This window comes from Paroedura picta, chromosome 8 (genome assembly GCF_049243985.1).
Source record: "Paroedura picta isolate Pp20150507F chromosome 8, Ppicta_v3.0, whole genome shotgun sequence".
In the NCBI taxonomy this organism is placed as follows: Eukaryota; Metazoa; Chordata; class Lepidosauria; order Squamata; family Gekkonidae; genus Paroedura; species Paroedura picta.
Genome location: NC_135376.1, coordinates 46,319,273 through 46,337,705, shown reverse-complemented (window position 1 = coordinate 46,337,705; position 18,433 = coordinate 46,319,273). Strand labels below are relative to the sequence as shown.

The 18,433-nt window shown below is 42.5% G+C and overlaps 1 protein-coding gene across 9 annotated transcripts in view; it reads left to right on the top strand.

The window, feature by feature from the left end:
- The window catches only part of NT5C2 (5'-nucleotidase, cytosolic II), an 82,641-nt gene extending 65,372 nt beyond the window's left edge, over nt 1-17,269 (top strand). For all 9 annotated transcript variants that reach the window (XM_077349591.1, XM_077349592.1, XM_077349589.1 and 6 more), the window contains 11 exons: nt 625-718; nt 1,949-2,002; nt 3,705-3,788; nt 4,142-4,183; nt 5,435-5,542; nt 10,030-10,096; nt 10,927-11,097; nt 12,198-12,249; nt 12,496-12,556; nt 13,486-13,662; nt 15,735-17,269. In XM_077349591.1, coding sequence (XP_077205706.1) covers nt 625-718; nt 1,949-2,002; nt 3,705-3,788; nt 4,142-4,183; nt 5,435-5,542; nt 10,030-10,096; nt 10,927-11,097; nt 12,198-12,249; nt 12,496-12,556; nt 13,486-13,662; nt 15,735-15,971 — 1,147 coding nt within the window. In that variant the 3' untranslated portion in view covers nt 15,972-17,269. The remainder of the gene's footprint in view (nt 1-624; nt 719-1,948; nt 2,003-3,704; nt 3,789-4,141; nt 4,184-5,434; nt 5,543-10,029; nt 10,097-10,926; nt 11,098-12,197; nt 12,250-12,495; nt 12,557-13,485; nt 13,663-15,734) is intronic.
- Nucleotides 17,270-18,433: the final 1,164 nt, after the last annotated feature.

Here is an 18,433-nt window from a genome sequence, read left to right as displayed (position 1 = left end):
GTTCTGTGACTGGAATTTTGTCCCTTAAGCAGGGAAGAGAATTATGTATTAAGGCTGCAGCACTACAGAATTCCTCTTTTTTTTAACACAGCCATTGTTTTCCAAGTTGGGAAACTTTGTGCCTTCTCCCTCTTAAAGTTGTAGAGAGGGGGTCAAACAGTGCACCTGTAGAACATAAGAGTGGTACCAGTGGTAGTCAACCAGTGGTAGTCAACCTGAGGCTACCAGTGGTAGTCAACCTGAGGTCCTCCAGATGTTCATGGATTACAATTCCCATGAGCCTCTGCCAGCAAACACTGGCAGGGGCTCATGGGAATTGTAGTCCATGAACATCTGGAGGCCCACAGGTTGACTACCCCTGATCTAAAGCTTCAATCACAGAACTCCAGCACTGCATCAAGTACAGCCCTTTAAGCATGTGAACTTGACTGATAAGACATTGAATACTACTGTCTACTCATGAGCTTTGAAATGATACATAAGAGCTTCCAGCGGGTGTCCTTGGGACTAAACCCTACTAGGGCTTTATAGCTAGTTACAGTGTTGCCAATTCCAGTTCTGGAGTTCTGCATCCTGTTTTTTTCGGTATGATAAGCCTCTGTACTTTTTTCCTTTCTCTCATAGCTGTGAAACAGGGTTTAAAGATGGAGACCTCTTCATGTCCTTCAGGAGCATGTTCCAAGATGTGAGAGATGCTGTGGACTGGGTTCATTATAAGGTGATTGAAACTTGAGCTTTTCTTAGGGGTCTTTTTGATTGTCCATTAGTGTAGCTAAACCTATCCCATTTGCTTGCACGATATGGGAGAAGAATGTTCTAGATCAGTGGTCCCCAACCTTTATTAGGCTGGGGACCGGCAGGGCATCGGGCCGCGCCCGCGGGGACCGCACCCGCGCGGGCCACGCCCACGCTTCTGGCCACGCCCGCGGATCGGGCTGCGCCCGGAAGCCATGCCCGCAGATCGGGCCGCACCTGCGGGCCGCGCGGGCGCGGCCTGCACGGGCGCAGCCCGGCCCTGATTCCCTCTCCCGCCCCCTCCCGCAGTAAGTAGCTTCCCGGGCCGCAAGCTTGCGGCTTGGGAAGTTTTTTACTGCGGGGGGGGCGGGGAGAGGGAGCTGCGGCCCGGCGCCAGGGCCTTCGCGGCCCGGCGCCGGGCCGCGGCCCGCAGGTTGGGGACCACTGTTCTAGATAACATGAGAAGGGAGTGCATGGGGTAAGCAAAGTGGGGACAGCAACAACTGTCAGGAACATTCAGTGGAAATGTAAGATACATTATTAGAGCATTCTTATTAGCACCAATGTTACTGCCTTGAGATGAACTTTGTGAAGCTCTATGCTCATGTTCTAAAAGATCCACCTTTTTTCCTTAACATCTATGCACAGTTTTGAAGAATACAACAGTTGACACACTGTGTTTTATTTTGCTTTGCCTTAATAAAAAGTTTCAAATGGCTTTTGGTTCCATAGTTTGGTGTCTAACAGTTCTAACTCTGTTTGGAAATTTTAGATTAGGGAACATAGACCTTAACATAAATTTATATACTACTGGGTTCTTGTTACCATATATCTATGTTTGCAATATAACTTTCTATGTATTATCTACTTTTATCCTTCCTTATACTCAATGTTCTTGTTAACTATAGTTCTGCTGATTTACTCTTCGTTAAATTTCCTCCAGAAAATACTTAGTTTTACCATACAAATAGCACCTTGCCTCATGTTTATTTTAATCATGAATGGGTTCTCCATCCTTATGAGGAGTTTATCTGGAGCCAATTTTTCAATATAAGAAACTAAAGAATTTTTAGAGTAACTGATTTGGGTATCACAGATGCATCTTTCTACAGAATGAAGACATCAAGGAAACTGATACCATTATGAAACCTGAGTAAGATGTCTGCTAGGTCATAACTTCTATAATCTCATAAGGTTTCCACTTTTGTTTCAGGGATCTCTCAAAGAGAAGACAGTTGAGAATCTTGCAAAGTATGTGGTGAAAGATGTAAGTGTGAAGATCCCTGGCTTAATGAAAGAAATTGAATTGTTTTCAGCAGTTTTAATGAAGACACTGACACTTAAAATAACAGAAGCAGAACATAATGCTCTACATGTTCTCATTCACAAAAAACACTGGAGAATTTTATCTGTTACTAAATGATTGTATTGCTTGCTTCGGCAGCTTTTTTCCTTTGTTGATAGGGAATAGTTTGGCTTTAGCACTTCCACCTAATTTTTCCTTACCTCTACTCTACTTAGGACTTCCACTTCATAAAAAGGCTCATGACTCATTTCCAAAATGTTCTCAAACTCAAAAAGCTAGTGACATGTTGAGACACACAACATGAAAGCAAAAATATGGGTAACATTTCAAAGGCTTTCAGTCCTTGGTATTCTGAGTGGTATAAAATTGAAACAGTACCTTCCTTCTTAATGGAATGGTCCATTTGGTGTAGTACAGAGACATCATGTAACATAGAACTATGCTATCCCATGCTAAGTGAAAATCTGTGTCATTTTGTTTTAAATTAAGCAGTAAGGAGCTCTTGCTGTCTGCAGCATCTTGTTTTAAGAGCATAAGATTTCTGGTTACACATGATAAAATGTCTGTTGACATTTCTGTTTTGAAAATCTAGCCAAATTGGTCATTAGTACAAAGTTACAATTCTGACATAAGACTTTTCTATAAGCTTAACTCTTTAATGAGCACAGGATGGGATGTCCTTCCCCAGCTGCCATTTAAAAAAACTCCTCACTGTGGTACCATTGAGGGGCCTTCATGGTACTGCATGGTACTGTGTTCTAGTTCCTCTGAATCCCATGAATCTTCACAGGGGAATCGCACGGGTTAGGCAAGTCTCATGGGACTTTGATAAGCCTAGCAGGTACAACTACAGTGCACCCACTGTTCTGTTCTGCTCAGAATGTATCTACAGAGCCATTACCAATATTGAGCACTTCCCTGGACACCAATAAAATTGTAAATGGTCCAAAGATTGGTTGCAGTGTAGCAGGGAGCTCTCACCTGACAGATAACAGACATTAGGTTGCAGACATTGTCCTATGTGTGGTAGACCTGGCCTTTGGAGTCTGAAGGACAGATCTACTTACAATAAGAAATAATGGCTGGTAGATCATAGGAAATAATGGTTGGCCTTTACCGAGGTTGGATCTACTACCTGTTCTTTCCAGTGTTTGAAAGGTGATTGGGGGTGCGTGGCTCCTTTAAGTTGGTCTATGTACCACTGGTTATCTTGGGGGGCTTCCTTTCTCTCCCTTTTCTCTCATTTTAATTCTGTTTTGGGAGGGCCAGGGAGACCATGCCTTATTGTTAAAAATTATGAGTATTGTTCTCATATTACTGGAAGAACTTTGCTGTATGATAACAGTGGTTCTGATATTTAACAATAAGCATGTCCTTCCTGATACATTATTAAAGCAGTAATTTGGCTACTGCACAGTCATGGTACTATATATACATGTTTCTCAGAACACCTATCTGGGCCATGACAGTTACATGGTTGAGACATGTAGCAATTCAAGAAGCATATTAATCCTGCTGTGGTCATCATTTGATATGATTCAACAGCAGGATACACATTACTATCTCAACTGGGACATCTGAAAGACTCCCAAAGGTAAGAGAAACTGTCTAATTGTGGTGTTTGACTGATGATTCACTTTTATTTGAATCTTTGTCATTGTAGGGGAAGCTGCCTCTGCTGTTGAGCCGTATGAATGAGGTGGGGAAAGTGTTCCTTGCCACCAACAGTGATTATAAATACACTGATGTAAGTGTTTTTAAAATATGGGCATCTATTTTTAATGTTATTTTAGGAGATTGGACTGAGAGTTTTAACACCCTGAGAACAAGAGCTTGAGGCACACAAATCCTAATTTAACAGGTTCTGTCCCGTCACCTTTTCATCATAAGATTCCCCAGCAAATTAATACAGAGAGCCTATTCTAAATTTTCCTATTTATTTAAAGACTGTTATGAAATTACTGTTCAAATTTAATTGATGTGGTTGTTGCTTTGTTCAGAAAGTGGTGTTCTGTCTATAACGTGGTGAAACGTGAGAAATCTGTTTGTGTAGCTGTAAATACCTGAAATATAAAATACTGTCTTTAATTTGCCTTTCAGAAAATAATGACTTACCTGTTTGATTTTCCACATGGACCAAAGGTGGGTGATAAAGCGTTTTTGATTAGTACCTTTTTAGTGGTATATGCTTTAACAGCATACATATCTTTTCTAGGGAAGACAAGCATAAAATCCTGGTTCACAGGGATCAGAAAAGTAGCTTTTAAAGAACATGCTAACTAGTTTGCAAAATACAACTTTTGAGACATGAATTCAGCCACTTTAGGACTGTTATTGCAGTACTGGTGATAATTATTTTTATGTCACCTTTGCACGTCATCAAGGTCCCCATGGCAGCACACATTAAAATATCTGAACAATTAAAACATTGTAGGATTATAAAATAATTCCATAAAAAATCTAAGCAGTTTGTTTTTGGATGACGATACAGCAGAGAAGTACTATGGTTTCTCCCCCAGTAAGAAAAAAGAATTCCTAAAATCTGAGTGCCATCTAATCAGAGATATTTATTCCTCTTATTTTTTTATTTCTGGTAACAGAAGAATAATTTTGTTATTGAAGAAAGCAATTTCTTCCAGCTACCTCCTTCTGTTGCAAATCTCCATTTTGTTACACATGTTATTCTTGAGACCCCACTGACACCCCCCCCCTCAAGAACATAATTTGGGGGAGGGCTATAGCTGGTGGGAAAAGTGGATCTTGTTTGCAGTGTTAGGTGAGGCAAACTGGTTGCCTAGATAGAGAAAGGATTGTTTCTATCCCTGCACTAGTCCTGTATGGCTAAGTACCATGATACTGTAGTGCATCCACAAATCACTACTTTCCACCGCTTCAGATTAGCAGACTACCATACTCCTCAGAAGAAACACTCTGTGTTAAGGTTTTCCATGACTATTAACATCAAAAATAGTTGTTATGAGTATTCAATTTTCCATGTTCCTTATTGGTATCCTCTATTTTGAAAGCTTTTTATTGGTATTCTCTATTTTGAAAGCTCTGGTTTGCACTTACATTGTTGAATGCTTGGGGAGAAAAGCTGTTACTTGCCCTTCAGAGCATCAGCCTTAGGAAATGCTAGACAGACAGGCGTCCTGTGGCACCGGGAAGCCAGTTCTGACAAGTTTAGGGAAGATAAGCTTAGATCTGTTATATGGTGCTTTTCTTGTCAAGGTGGCAGCTCAGTAATTGACATCCTCTTGTTTTGTGATATCTGCGCTATTTGCCTTTGTTGCAGAACAGGACTTAGCGAGACCAAAGTGAACTCATTAGCAGTCATGAAATGTATGTGACTTCATGGTAAAAAGAGGGATGGTTCTGTTTGGTCTTTTGCAGCCTGGCAGCTCTCATCGGCCATGGCAATCATACTTTGATCTCATCCTTGTCGATGCACGAAAGCCTCTCTTTTTTGGGGAAGGTACGGTCTTGAGACAGGTGGACACAGTGAGTATTATGTGGAATGAATGTTTAGATTTCCCCGGGGGGGGGGGGGGAGGATATAGTACCAGATACTAAGATAATTATAAGAATTTTAGACTAAGATATGAGATATAGAGATTTGAATTTGTGATCTTTCATGGAAGCAAGTGTCCTTTGGCCAGTCATACACTCCCAGCCTAACCTACCTCACAAGGTGGTTGCTTTGGAAAAATAGATGGTGCTTTAGAGATCTGGACTGTATAAAAACCTTCTCCTTTAGTTTTTGAAGTTTTTATTTCTCACAGCAGAGTACTGACAGGAGGGGGGAAGTCCAGTGTTTTCCAGCCTCATCTAGCATCGCTTTAGAAGTGCTAATGGGCTGTAGACAATTAAATAGTCAGCTCACACTGCCAGCTAGAAGCTGACACCTAGAAGGGGACAGAGACATGAGAGATTTAAGAGGTTAGAATGTATCTTCCTGGTGATCACTAGGAAGACGCTTTGACTCACAAGGGGTGAGGAAACAATAAATCTCCTTGGCACTGAACAAGAGGTCTCTTTTGGGCTGATTTTATCAAGAAAGAAGGACTGTAAACAACTGCTGAAGGCTGCTATTGGCACGTGGAGGGCTGGTTAACTGAACAAAGATGCTAAATTAAGAGGAAGCTTTTAGAAAATGAAGCTTTTAGCCTAAGGAGCTTGCCTTAGAATCATATCAGCGAGGGCTAAATTAAATTGAATTTTAAACCTGGCATGTGGGCAGAATCACCTAACACTGAACTTCCACCCACCATTTGTGCTATAGTCATGGGTGCACAGGTTGTGCTGTGTGTTATAGAATGCTGTGCAAGGGGGGGGGGGCTGTAAACTACGTGCTCCTGACAGAGAAGCTTAACTGCTTCTACATTTTATTTCAAATTTAATGTGCTGTAAGCTCTCAATATTCTCAAGGCAGTAATGTCATATCAAATTGATTAAAACAACATACAATACTCCTGCTTGCAATATAATTTTTTAAAAGCTACTAAGACTCATCTTGGAGAGGAGGTGAGAAATGACACACAGAAGGGGAAAGCATGGAAAAAATCTTTGTGGAGGCTCTGTTTTGAATGAAAGGGAAATCAACCTTGTATGGAAGCCCAAGATTATATAATAAAGCAAGTCCTCATATTACGATGTGGTTTTGCATGTAAGCCGGACAGTGCTTTATCAAAGAGAAGTAACAGTATTTGTTGTTGTTATGTGCAAAGTCGTGTCCGACCCATTGCGACCCCATGGACAATGATCCTCCAGGCCTTCCTGTCCTCTACCATTCCCCGGAGTCCATTTAAGTTTGCACCTACTGCTTCAGTGACTCCATCCAGCCACCTCATTCTCTGTCGTCCCCTTCTTCTTTTGCCCTCGATCGCTCCCAGCATTAGGCTCTTCTCCAGGGAGTCCTTCCTTCTCATGAGGTGGCCAAAGTATTTGAGTTTTATCTTCAGGATCTGGCCTTCTAAAGAGCAGTCAGGGCTGATCTCCTCTAGGACTGACCGGTTTGTTCGCCTTGCAGTCCAAGGGACTCGCAAGAGTCTTCTCCAGCACCAGAGTTCAAAAGCCTCAATTCTTTGACGCTCGGCCTTCCTTATGGTCCAACTTTCGCAGCCATACATTGCAACTGGGAAGACCATAGCCTTGACTAAACGCACTTTTGTTGGCAGGGTGATGTCTCTGCTTTTTAGGATGCTGTCTAGATTTGCCATAGCTTTCCTCCCCAGGAGCAAGCGTCTTTTAATTTCTTTGCTGCAGTCCCCATCTGCAGTGATCTTGGAGCCCAGGAAAATAAAATCTGTCACTATCTCCATTTCTTCCCCATCTATTTGCCAGGAATTGAGAGGGCCGGATGCCATGATCTTTGTTTTCTTGATGTTGAGTTTCAAGCCAACTTTTGCACTCTCCTCCTTCACCCGCATCAACAGGCTCTTTAGTTCCTCTTCACTTTCTGCCATTAGAGTGGTATCATCTGCATATCTGAGGTTGTTGATATTTCTCCCTGCAATCTTGATCCCAATTTGTGACTCCTCTAATCCCGCATTTCTCATGATGTGCTCTGCATACAAGTTAAATAGGCAAGGTGACAGTATACAGCCTTGCCGAACTCCTTTCTCAATTTTGAACCAGTTAGTGATTCCATGTTCAGTTCTCACTGTTGCTTCTTGACCTGAATATAAATTTCTCAAGAGACAAATAAGATGCTCTGGTATTCCCATCTCTTTAAGAACTTGCCACAATTTGTTGTGCTCCACACAATCAAAGGCTTTAGCATAGTCAATGAAGCAGAAGTAGACGTTCTTCTGGTACTCCCTAGCTTTCTCCATGATCCAGCGTATGTTGGCAATTTGATCTCTAGTTCCTCTGCCTCTTCGAAATCCTGCCTGTACTTCTGGAAGTTCTCGGTCCACAAATTGCTGGAGCCTAGCTTGTAGGATTTTGAGCATAACTTTGCTAGCATGAGAAATTAGTGCAATGGTGCGGTAGTTTGAACATTCTTTGGCATTGCCCTTCTTTGGGATTGGAATGTAAACTGACCTTTTCCAATCCTGTGGCCATTGTTGAGTTTTCCAAATTTGCTGGCATATTGAGTGTAGCACTTTTACTGCATCGTCCTTTAAGATTTTGAATAGTTCAACTGGAATGCTGTCACCACCACTAGCTTTATTGTTGCTCAGACTTCCTAAGGCCCATTTGACTTCACATTCCAGGATGTCTGGCTCCAGGTCAGTAACTACCCCATTGTGGTCATCAGGGATGTTAAGCTCGCTCTTGTATAGTTCTTCTGTATAATTTTGCCACCTTTGTTTAATCTCTTCTGCTTCTGTGAGGTCCCTACCATTTTGGTCCCTTATCATACCCATCTTTGCATGAAACGTTCTCTTCATATCTCCAATTTTCTTGAAAAGATCTCTGGTCCTCCCCATTCTATTGTTTTCTTCTATTTGTTTGCACTGTTCATTTAAGAAGGCATTCTTATCTCTTCTAGCTTTTCTCTGGAATTCTGCATTCAATTGGGTGTATCTTTCTCTTTCTCCCTTGCCTTTCACTTCCCTTCTCTCCTTAGCTATTTGTAAAGCTTCCTCAGACAGCCATTTTGATTTCTTGCATTTCTTTTTCTTTGGGATGGTTTTAGTTGCTACCTCTTGTACAATGTCGCGAACCTCCGTCCATAGTTCTTCAGGCACTCTGTCTATCAGATCTAATTCCTTAAATCTATTTGTCACCTCTACTGTGTATTCGTTGGGGATATGATTTAGTTCATACCTGAGTGGCCTAGTGGTTTTCCCTACTTTCTTCAATTTAAGCCTAAATTTTGCAACAAGAAGCTCATGATCTGAACCACAATCAGCTCCTGGTCTTGTTTTTATTGACTGGATAGAACTTTTCCATCTTTGGCTGCAGAGCACATAGTCAATCTGATTTCTGTGTTGACCGTCTGGTGATGTCCATGTGTAGAGTCGTCTCTTGGGTTGTTGGAAAAGAGTGTTTGCTATGACCATTGTATTCTCTTGACAAAATTCTACCAGCCTGTGCCCTGCTTCATTTTGTACTCCAAGGCCAAACTTGCCTGTTATCCCGGTTATCTTTTGGCTTCCTACTTTAGCATTCCAATCCCCCATGATGATAAGTACATCATTTTTTGGCGTTGCTTCTAGAAGGTGTTGTAGGGCTTCATAGAACTGATCAACTTCATCCTCTTCAGCAGCAGTGGTTGGGGCATAGACCTGGATCACTGTGATGTTGAATGGTTTGCCTTGGATTCGAACTGAGATCATTCTGTCATTTTGGGGATTGTATCCCAAGACTGCTTTTCCTACTCTCTTATTGATTATGAAGGCTACTCCATTTCTTCTGCGAGATTCTTGTCCACAGTAGTATACCTGATGGTCATCTGAATTAAATTCACCCATTCCTGTCCATTTTAGTTCACTGATTCCTAAAATGTCGATGTTCAGTCTTGTCATTTCTTGTTTAACCACGTCCAGCTTGCCTTGATTCATGGATCTGACGTTCCAGGTTCCTATGGAATAAAAATCTTTACAGCATCGGACTGTCTTTTCGCCACCAGTTACTTCCACAACTGAGCGTCCTTTCGGCTTTGGCCCAGTCGCTTCATTCATTCTGGCGCTACTCGTACTAGCCGTCTGCTCATCCCCAGTAGCATATTGGACACCTTCCGACCTGAGGGGCTCATCTTCCGGCGTCATAACGTTTTGCCTTTTGGAACTGTCCATAGAGTTTTCATGGCAAAGATACTGGAGTGGTTTGCCATTTCCTTCTCCAGTGGATCACCTTTTGTCAGAGCTCTCAGCTATGACCTGTCCGTCTTGGGTGGCCCTGCACGGTATAGCTCATAGCTTCACTGAACTACGCAAGCCCCCTTGCCACAACAAGGCAGCGATCCTTGAAGGGGGAAGTAACAGTATATCAAATGTTTAAGCTAGAGGAATCTGTTTTCACTGTCTCTTCCTCTGCAGGTTACTGGCAAGTTGAAGATTGGTACCTACACAGGTCCCCTACAGCATGGCATTGTCTACTCTGGGGGTAAAGTGGAAATGAGCACATTGGTTCTTATGATGAATTAGACAAGAGTTTTGGGGGTTTGATCTGCCTTTAGTGTTTTTTTTAACCCTCTGGTGATGGCTTCTTCTTTCCTCTGCTCACTCACTTGCAGAAGAGAGGCAGTGTTGGCATGCCTGTCTGAAGTGCTACTGCCTCAGTGGTGGTGGGGAGAATCCTCCTCTTCCTCCTCTCTCTGCTTGAAGAAGTGAGGCAACAGTGGCAGGGCTTGTGTGGTGGTGGTGGTGGTGGTGGGGGGGGGAGAGCAGAAGTATCTCCCGCTCCTTATGTCCTGGCCGCCTGCCAGCAGAAGAGAGGTACAATCAGGCTGTTATCAATATTGGGGTCTCCAGGAGCTCCATTAAGCTGCCTTCTCTCCTACCTGCTCACAGTAGGTTTATGTTGCGTGTTTGGGGGAACTTAACCCCACCCCACGCACACACTTTGAAGGGATTCCATTCTAGTCTGCACAAGTCACTCTAGGGACATATCTTTGATAGAACCATGCATGAACCCTCTTGTGTTGGAGTCCGACATTCAGTAGAACGTTCTGGGTGTTGCATTTGTTCTTAACTTGTGTATTTTAGCCACTTATGGGGTCAGAGTATAATTATGAGTGGGGTATTTTTTCTACTAGTTTACTTGTGTTTCCATACTGTTTTAAAGCAGCCCTAAACCCTTTGTTTAGGGAGTAAATGGCCAGAACATGCGAAGAGTGGAAGCCTTTATGAAATTTCTAATCCCCTTTACATTAAAACTTGGTGTAATATAGTGGGACATGCCTTTTCTTATTGACAGCTTCCTTCTTCCCTCAGGCTCCTCTGATACCATCTGTGATCTTTTGGGAGCAAAAGGCAAAGATATTTTGTACATTGGAGATCACATCTTTGGAGATATCCTGAAGTCCAAGAAACGTCAGGGTTGGAGGACTTTCTTAGTAATTCCAGAACTGGCACAGGAGCTTCATGTCTGGACAGACAAAAGCTGTAAGTAATGAGCTGTCTTTATCCCAGCCTCTCATTGAGAATTTATGTAGTTTAAATTGGCATAGGCTGTCTGGGAAAACAAAAAAGCACTTGCTTTCCTTTTGGTTATTTATACACATTAAGAGATGAAGAGAGAGTCTTTTGACAGATATAAGCTGGTGGGACAGCTGTAGATCACCGCAAATTTTATTTATTTGTTTTATTTCGCTGTTCCCTGCACAGCTGGCTCATGGCAGAGCACAACAATTATAAAACAATAATCTAAAATTCCCCTCCCACCCTCCCCAGTCCCTCCCCTAAACCATGCCCCACATATGGTCCACAGTAACCCCCACCTCACCCCCACCATCCATTTGCCCCATATTGAGAACCTGCTTGGTTTAGTATTTAAGAGGAGTGGCTTCTAATCTGGTGAGCTGGGTTTTATTCCCCATTCCTCCACATGCAGCCAGCTGGATGACCTTGGTCTTTTCACAGCCCTATTAGAGCTGTTCTGAGCAATAATATCAGTGCTTTCTCACAAAGGTGTATTGTGAGGAGAGGAAAATGAAGATGATTGTAAGCCACCTTGAGACTCCTTCTGGTAGAAAAAAGCAGCATATACTAACCAACTCTTCTTCTGCATTTTTCTTTTCTTTGAGCTGAGGCTGTAAACTCATTCTGCCAACTATGTTTTTGTTACCGTTGATATTTGTAACTTAGGCTACTTATAGTGGAGTATATAGAGCTGCAAAACCCAAGAACCAGGAATAGAAACTGTAATCTTGGAGTCTGTGAAGAATTTTCCTAGCCAAAGTTGTAGATCTTTCCTAATAATTTATAAAAGGTTGGCTTGTTTTTCTTCTGTGAAATGGAAATTGGTTCCTTCTTTTTTTTGCCTAATAGCTACAGCCACCACTCTTGTTTATTTGAACTGTCAAATCAGCTTTCTTGAGAGATTCTCTGCAGAATGCAGATTTTTAAAATAAACTAATAGAGCAATATGCATCTCTCCTGAGCAATATGCATCTCTCTTTTCTGTTGGAAGGGAGGCTTTGCCTTAGTTGATTTCCAATGTAATGATGTCCTTTTACTTTTCTCATCCACCCTTTACTATCCAGCCCTTTTTGAAGAACTTCAGAGTCTAGACATCTTCTTAGCAGAGCTATACAAGTAAGTATTTGAATGTTTTCCGTGGAATGTAATCCCATGATTTAGGGATTGGATTCTTTCTTTTTTAAAGCATCTATACCCTTTCAGTGTTAAACTGGGTGGGATTGGGAAGAGAGAACCACATATTTGAGTCTAATCTAGTAGCCTTTCTGAACAAGCCTTTTTGAACAGGTGTTTTCTGAATGAAACCATCTGGCATTTGCCTTCAGTAAGCTCAACAGTAATTCATTTTTCTATTTCAATTAGACATTTGGATAGTAGCAGCAATGAACGCCCTGACATCAGTTCCATCCAGAGGCGTATAAAGGTACTGATGGACAGAATTCTTTTTAACCCCTTGCTAGGTAGGTTTCCTTTTCCTAGAATTTCAGCAAAACTGCTTCTAAAGTGAAGTATTCTACAGTACTGTCATGGTGAAGCATTAATGTTAAAGAGAATTTTTACTATATATAAGAATCTCAATATATAGAAATGAGTTCTGCAGCTGGTGCTAAAATTAGCTGGGTTCTTGTGACACCTTAAAGGCTAACACAATGTCATTCTGGCAGAGTGTCGATGAGAGACTACTTCACATGCAATGAGTGGATCCTCACTGTGCTAAAAAGCTGCCTACCGTCTGGTGGATCTCTAGTGATAGCAGTCATATTCCAGATCCTGCTGGCTAGTAGAACCCCCCCCTCCCCCATGGAAGCTGTCATTGATAGCCTGATTTTCCCATTCGTTCACCAGGAATCAGCTGCTGTGATTGTTAGAAGGTCAAATGCCTGCATTAAGCTGTATTTGGGACAGAAATTAGTTCCCCTTCTCTGTTAGACTGATTTGGCCATGCTTCTGTAATTCCAAAGCACTTTATGTGGGGCAGCCTGTGAAAATGATTCGGAAGTTTCAGTTATCACAAAATGAGACTGCTTGCCAATGAAACACCCACCATTTTGTCAACTGAACACTGACTATCATGTAAACCCTAATTCAGAATTCATATATACCACCATACACAAAATGGATTAAACCCTATTGTGTCACACCAGCAGCACAAGTTAGCCAAACTTGGGTCTAGGATCCTAGATGGATGATAGACCTGTTACCAGGAGCAACCTGAATTGCTCTACCAGTTTCTCAGTAGGTTTTGTTGATGGAGCTGCTACTTCACTGAACTCAGTGGGAGTAGCCCTAGCAGAAAGGGGAGATCTCATTCAGGGAATTGCTAGATGTCTCTAACTTGCTCTCTTATTGTAGAAAGTGACCCATGATATGGACATGTGCTATGGAATGATGGGAAGCCTGTTCCGAAGTGGGTCCCGACAGACATTGTTTGCCAGTCAGGTGATGCGCTACGCAGACCTTTATGCAGCATCTTTCATCAACCTCCTATACTACCCCTTCAGTTATCTCTTCAGAGCTGCCCATGTACTGGTGAGTCTAAAATCCATGGAGTTGTACTCTGGATTGGTAGTAATCCGATCCAGAAATTGTATGCATTTGATATATATATTTTTTGTGAGCTGCTTTGTATGTGGAAGTGGCGCATGTATTTTTCAAATAATAATAATGTGGCAGTTGACAAGGTATCTTGCATATTACAAAGTTGCAAGAGAGGAACTCATAAAGGAGGAGTAAACCCTTCTTGTGCTTGATTACCCCCCCCATCCCTGTTCTCTTGCTCCAGCTAATCTGCCAAGTAGAAGAAAAAAGTCTCAAGCTGGCGATGGCGAAGTGATTTAATGTTCAAAATGATATCACAATGTTCAACACAATTTCAAAATGGATTCCCAGGTATAGTCCATTTTTGATATCTTCATTGGTGAATTCTCAATATTCTCAATAACTCAATCTTCTCTAATAGTGTTTTTATGATTGTTGGAAATAACCTACTAGTCTCTTATAATGTCTTGGGTATATAGTTCAATCCCAAACTGGTCGCATAATATTCAAATTTGTAGGGGTCTATTAATATTAACACCACTATGTATAATTCCTCTATAGCAGTTGTGTTATTACAATATTGAGAATTCACTGATGGATATCGAAAACGGACTATACCTGGGAATCTGTTTTGAATTTGTTTTGACCATTGTGATATTGTTCTGAATATTAGATCACCTTGCCAGCTTGAGACTTTTTAAACATTAAATCACCAGCTTGAGACTTTTTTCTTCAATTTTCTTATGGCTGATGGGTCTTCACCAGCTAACCTGCCAGCCTGCTGTGGTTCTTCTCTAGCTGTTCACTGATCCACCCAGTCTTCCCTCCCTGTTTCCTTCATATACGTGCTGGTATGGCAGAGTCTCAAGAGCAGCAGGCATTGGGGATGGGGATAAACAGCAGCTGGCTCTAGTGTTACATCTGTTCCTGGTGCCCATCACTATGTGCAGCCTCTATATCATTTTAAATGTGTCTTCTGTTCTAGCCTTGGATGGCCCCCTTGTTTGGATTTTTAATCCAGGTTGCAGTTTCAAATGTATAGTGGTTCGTCTGTGTAGATCCAGGAGTCAGTTGCACCAGTTATTCCTAAATCCCAAGGAATATTAATTCATTTTTATGTGGCTAATGCATAGACCAGGCGTAGTCAAACTGCAGCCCTCCAGATGTCCATGGACCACAATTCCCAGAAGCCCCTGCCAGCAAATGCTGGCAGGGGCTCCTGGGAATTGTAGTCCATGGACATCTGGAGGGCCGCAGTTTGACTACCCCTGGCATAGACTGTGAGGAAGGAGGGAATTAAATCTTAATTTTAAGTACCTGACTGCAAGATTACAGGTTCTCCGTTCCTGCCTTTCCCACTGAGAGCCAGCATGGTGAAGTGGTTAAGACAGTGACAGGCTTTAATCAAGGTAACCAGGTTTGAGTGCTCACTCCTCCACATGGAGTCTGCAGGGTGACCTAGGGCCAGTCATAGTTCGCTTAGATCTCAACCCCACCTAGCTCACAAGGTGCCTGTTGTGGGGAGAGGAAAGAAATGTGATCGTAAGCCACTTTGAGGCTCCTTAAGGGAGAGAAAAGTTGGTTATGGAAACCTACTCTTCTTAACTAGCGGAGTGCCCCACAGCTCCTTTTCTTAAGTTATTTCCACTAGCCATCACATGCACACAGTATGTTCAGATAAGGGTTTTCTCTTTTTAGGATTGTGGGGGTAGAGTGGTAGATTAGACATAATACTATAATTAGAGGAACAGCCACACAGGCTGTAATGAGGCCAATATCAGTACCATCTTCTGGGGCACTCATTGGATTAGTTTTCTAAACAATGGTAGTGATGAACATGAAAAGCTCTTGCATGTAATCTGTTAGTAGCTGAGTCTTCCTTCGTTGCATTACAAGTTTTATGATTCCACGGCATACTGAGTGGTTTGGGATGAAGAAGCATCTTAGGCTATTGGTCTAACAGAAGTGGTAAATATTGTACACGATGGTTGGCATCTGCAGATGATAAAACCAGCACTTTGGTTCGTTGTTCAAGAGCTTCTTTACTTTGTCTCCCTCTGCAGATGCCACATGAGTCAACTGTGGAGCACACTCATGTGGATGTCAACGAGACAGAATCACCAATGGCCACACGCAACCGCACTTCAGTGGATTCTGACAAACGACACCAGTTGACCCGATCTGTTAGTGAGATCAAACCTCCTAATCTCTTCCCTCAAGCTCCCCAAGAGATCACACATTGCCATGATGAGGATGATGATGAAGAGGAGGAGGAGGAGGAGGAGGAAGAAGAAGAATAGAGAAGAAATTTGAACAACACCCAACATGCTGTAGCAGTGATTGACAGGAACAGACTCCCACTTCAGAGGCCTGAGATTAGGGTTAGGGATGATAATACATTAACACTAATCAGCAGATGTTTTCCAGATGTCAACAAATTTATATTGGAGAAGATAGGGCCAGACACAGGTGCCTAATTGCACTGCTCCTCCTGTAGAACATGGGTGTGGAGGGATGCCTGCATGTTCTGCCTCTTTGACTGTGCATTTAGTTTAAACTGCCTCCCAGGGGATGGTTTGCATTTATTGCAGTGAAGCTGCTGTAGGACCCTCCAGGACTCCCAGTGTTCCAGTATCAGTTTTTCACAGGAGCTGGCACCTTTTGATCCTTATTTTTGGGACAAAGATGTACCCTAATACTGGATGCCATGGGAATGGCAATAATTCCAGGGTTGACTCTACCCCTGTCAAGCACAACTTGGTTTTTGAATTGGTTTGTTCTCTAACCTCATTATAGTGGGGTTCTGCTTCTGGCCCTTTTCTGTATTGATGGTTTTAAAAGCTATCATGCTACATACTTTTTATTGTTAGATATAGCTAGTTTGCCTGCTGAGATTCCAAAGCTTATATTATCTCCATCTCTGGCATGTGGTGCATGTGTTCTAGGGCTTCTAAAATGGGTCCTTATGCCATGTGCTTGTATTCTGGCAAGAGACTCCTAAATAGCAGTACATTTTATAGTTGTAAAAAACCCACACCATTTATGGAGGGGGGGGGAAAGAATAGTCTATACCACCTCTCCTGGCCTTACTGTTGTAATGCTGTGAACTTGATGGAACATCCTGTAAGCTTCTACAGGTCGGGTGGCTGCCACTCGAATCTCTGATGTGGAAATGCACCGTCCAGACATCTGGACAAAGAGGAAGCAGTGGTCTTCTCTGGGATGTCCTTGCTAGGGCCACTCTTTACCTCCATTCCAAGAATGAGAGTAATTTAAGGCCTACAACATTTGTCTTGTTTATTCCTTGGACTCAGAGCCTGGTATGTTATTCTGTCCACGAGTTCAATCTGTTAAGCTAAAAAGCACACGTTTCCTTTGAATTATCCTGTACTGCAAGGAGAGCCTGCTTCTGTCTTTGTGCAAACAGGCAGTATATACTGTTTCCTGGGGTGCATCCCATCCCATATCATACTGTGCCATTCAGGTATAGAAAAAGAGGTCCTATTTTAAGATATTTAATCTATAGTTTGAATGGGTTAGCTGTAATTTTCTTCCATAATTAAAATGTATTGAACTGCAAATTGGCAGGACAATCTGATGCTGCTGTGGTAGATCTGCAAATTATTATATCATGAGGTTTCATAATGAAGTGCATCACTAAAAGATGTTGAAGAGAGGTACATTCATCACTGTATTGTAAGGCCTGGCTAAATATATGAGTGAGGCTGTGATAATAGAGTGAAATATCATCAATAATTATAATTTTCAGGAGATGGCTGTTAAGCTGGTCTAGTCCATTCCTGAAGCCAAGCAAGAGCTGCTGGGACATCCTTTTCATGATTCTGACAAAAGGGCATTGGGATGGCACTCATTTGTAAGAGAGCCAGGCTATTCTTGATCAGCCCAAAATGTGCAGCTGAGAGACGGCAGATGTTCATGAGCAGGTTTTCCATAGAGAATAAGAACTGTTCTTGTGTGGGTTTGTTGACTAAGCATTAACTAATGGGAGGGGCACTAGTGGTTTCATGATGTCCTACAAGGCAGCATGTGGCTAACATCACCAGCCTCACTGCGTTCACCCCGCTGCCCAGCCCTCAGTCCCATGAGGGGCAGGGAGATGAAAGCGTGAGGTTGGCAATGTAACTACATGCAGCCAATAGGTGGAGGTGTGAAGTGAGGAAGTTATCCTGGATATCTGTGCTGCTGGATTCTGGCTTCCAGTTGAAGGCTCTTGTCTGGATCATTTTCTGCCGTACAAGGCAATACCTTTCAGACTGTCATGGACACTTTAGGATCATGGAAACAAGTCACTCATGGGTGACAATTCACTTATTTGCTATGATCGATTGTGGTATACACACAGCTGATACGCAACTCTGGTAAAGGTAAAGTTAAAGGTATCCCCTGTGCAGGCACCGAGTCATGTCTGACCCTTGGGGTAACACCCTCCATCGTTTTCATGGCAGACTCAATACAGGGTGGTTTGCCAGTGCCTTCCCCAGTCATTACCGTTTACCCCCCAGCAAGCTGGGTACTCATTTTACCGACCTCAGAAGGATGGAAGGCTGAGTCAACCTTGAGCCGGCTGCTGGGATTGAACTCCCAGCCTCATGGGCAGACAGCTTCAGACAGCATTTCTGCTGCCTTACCACTCTGCGCCACAAGATGCTAGAACTCTGGTAATATGGCTATTTAAATGATATATTTCACTCCAAAGCAGTAAAGCAGATTGTAGGTAGAACTGAAATGGGCATTTTAAAAC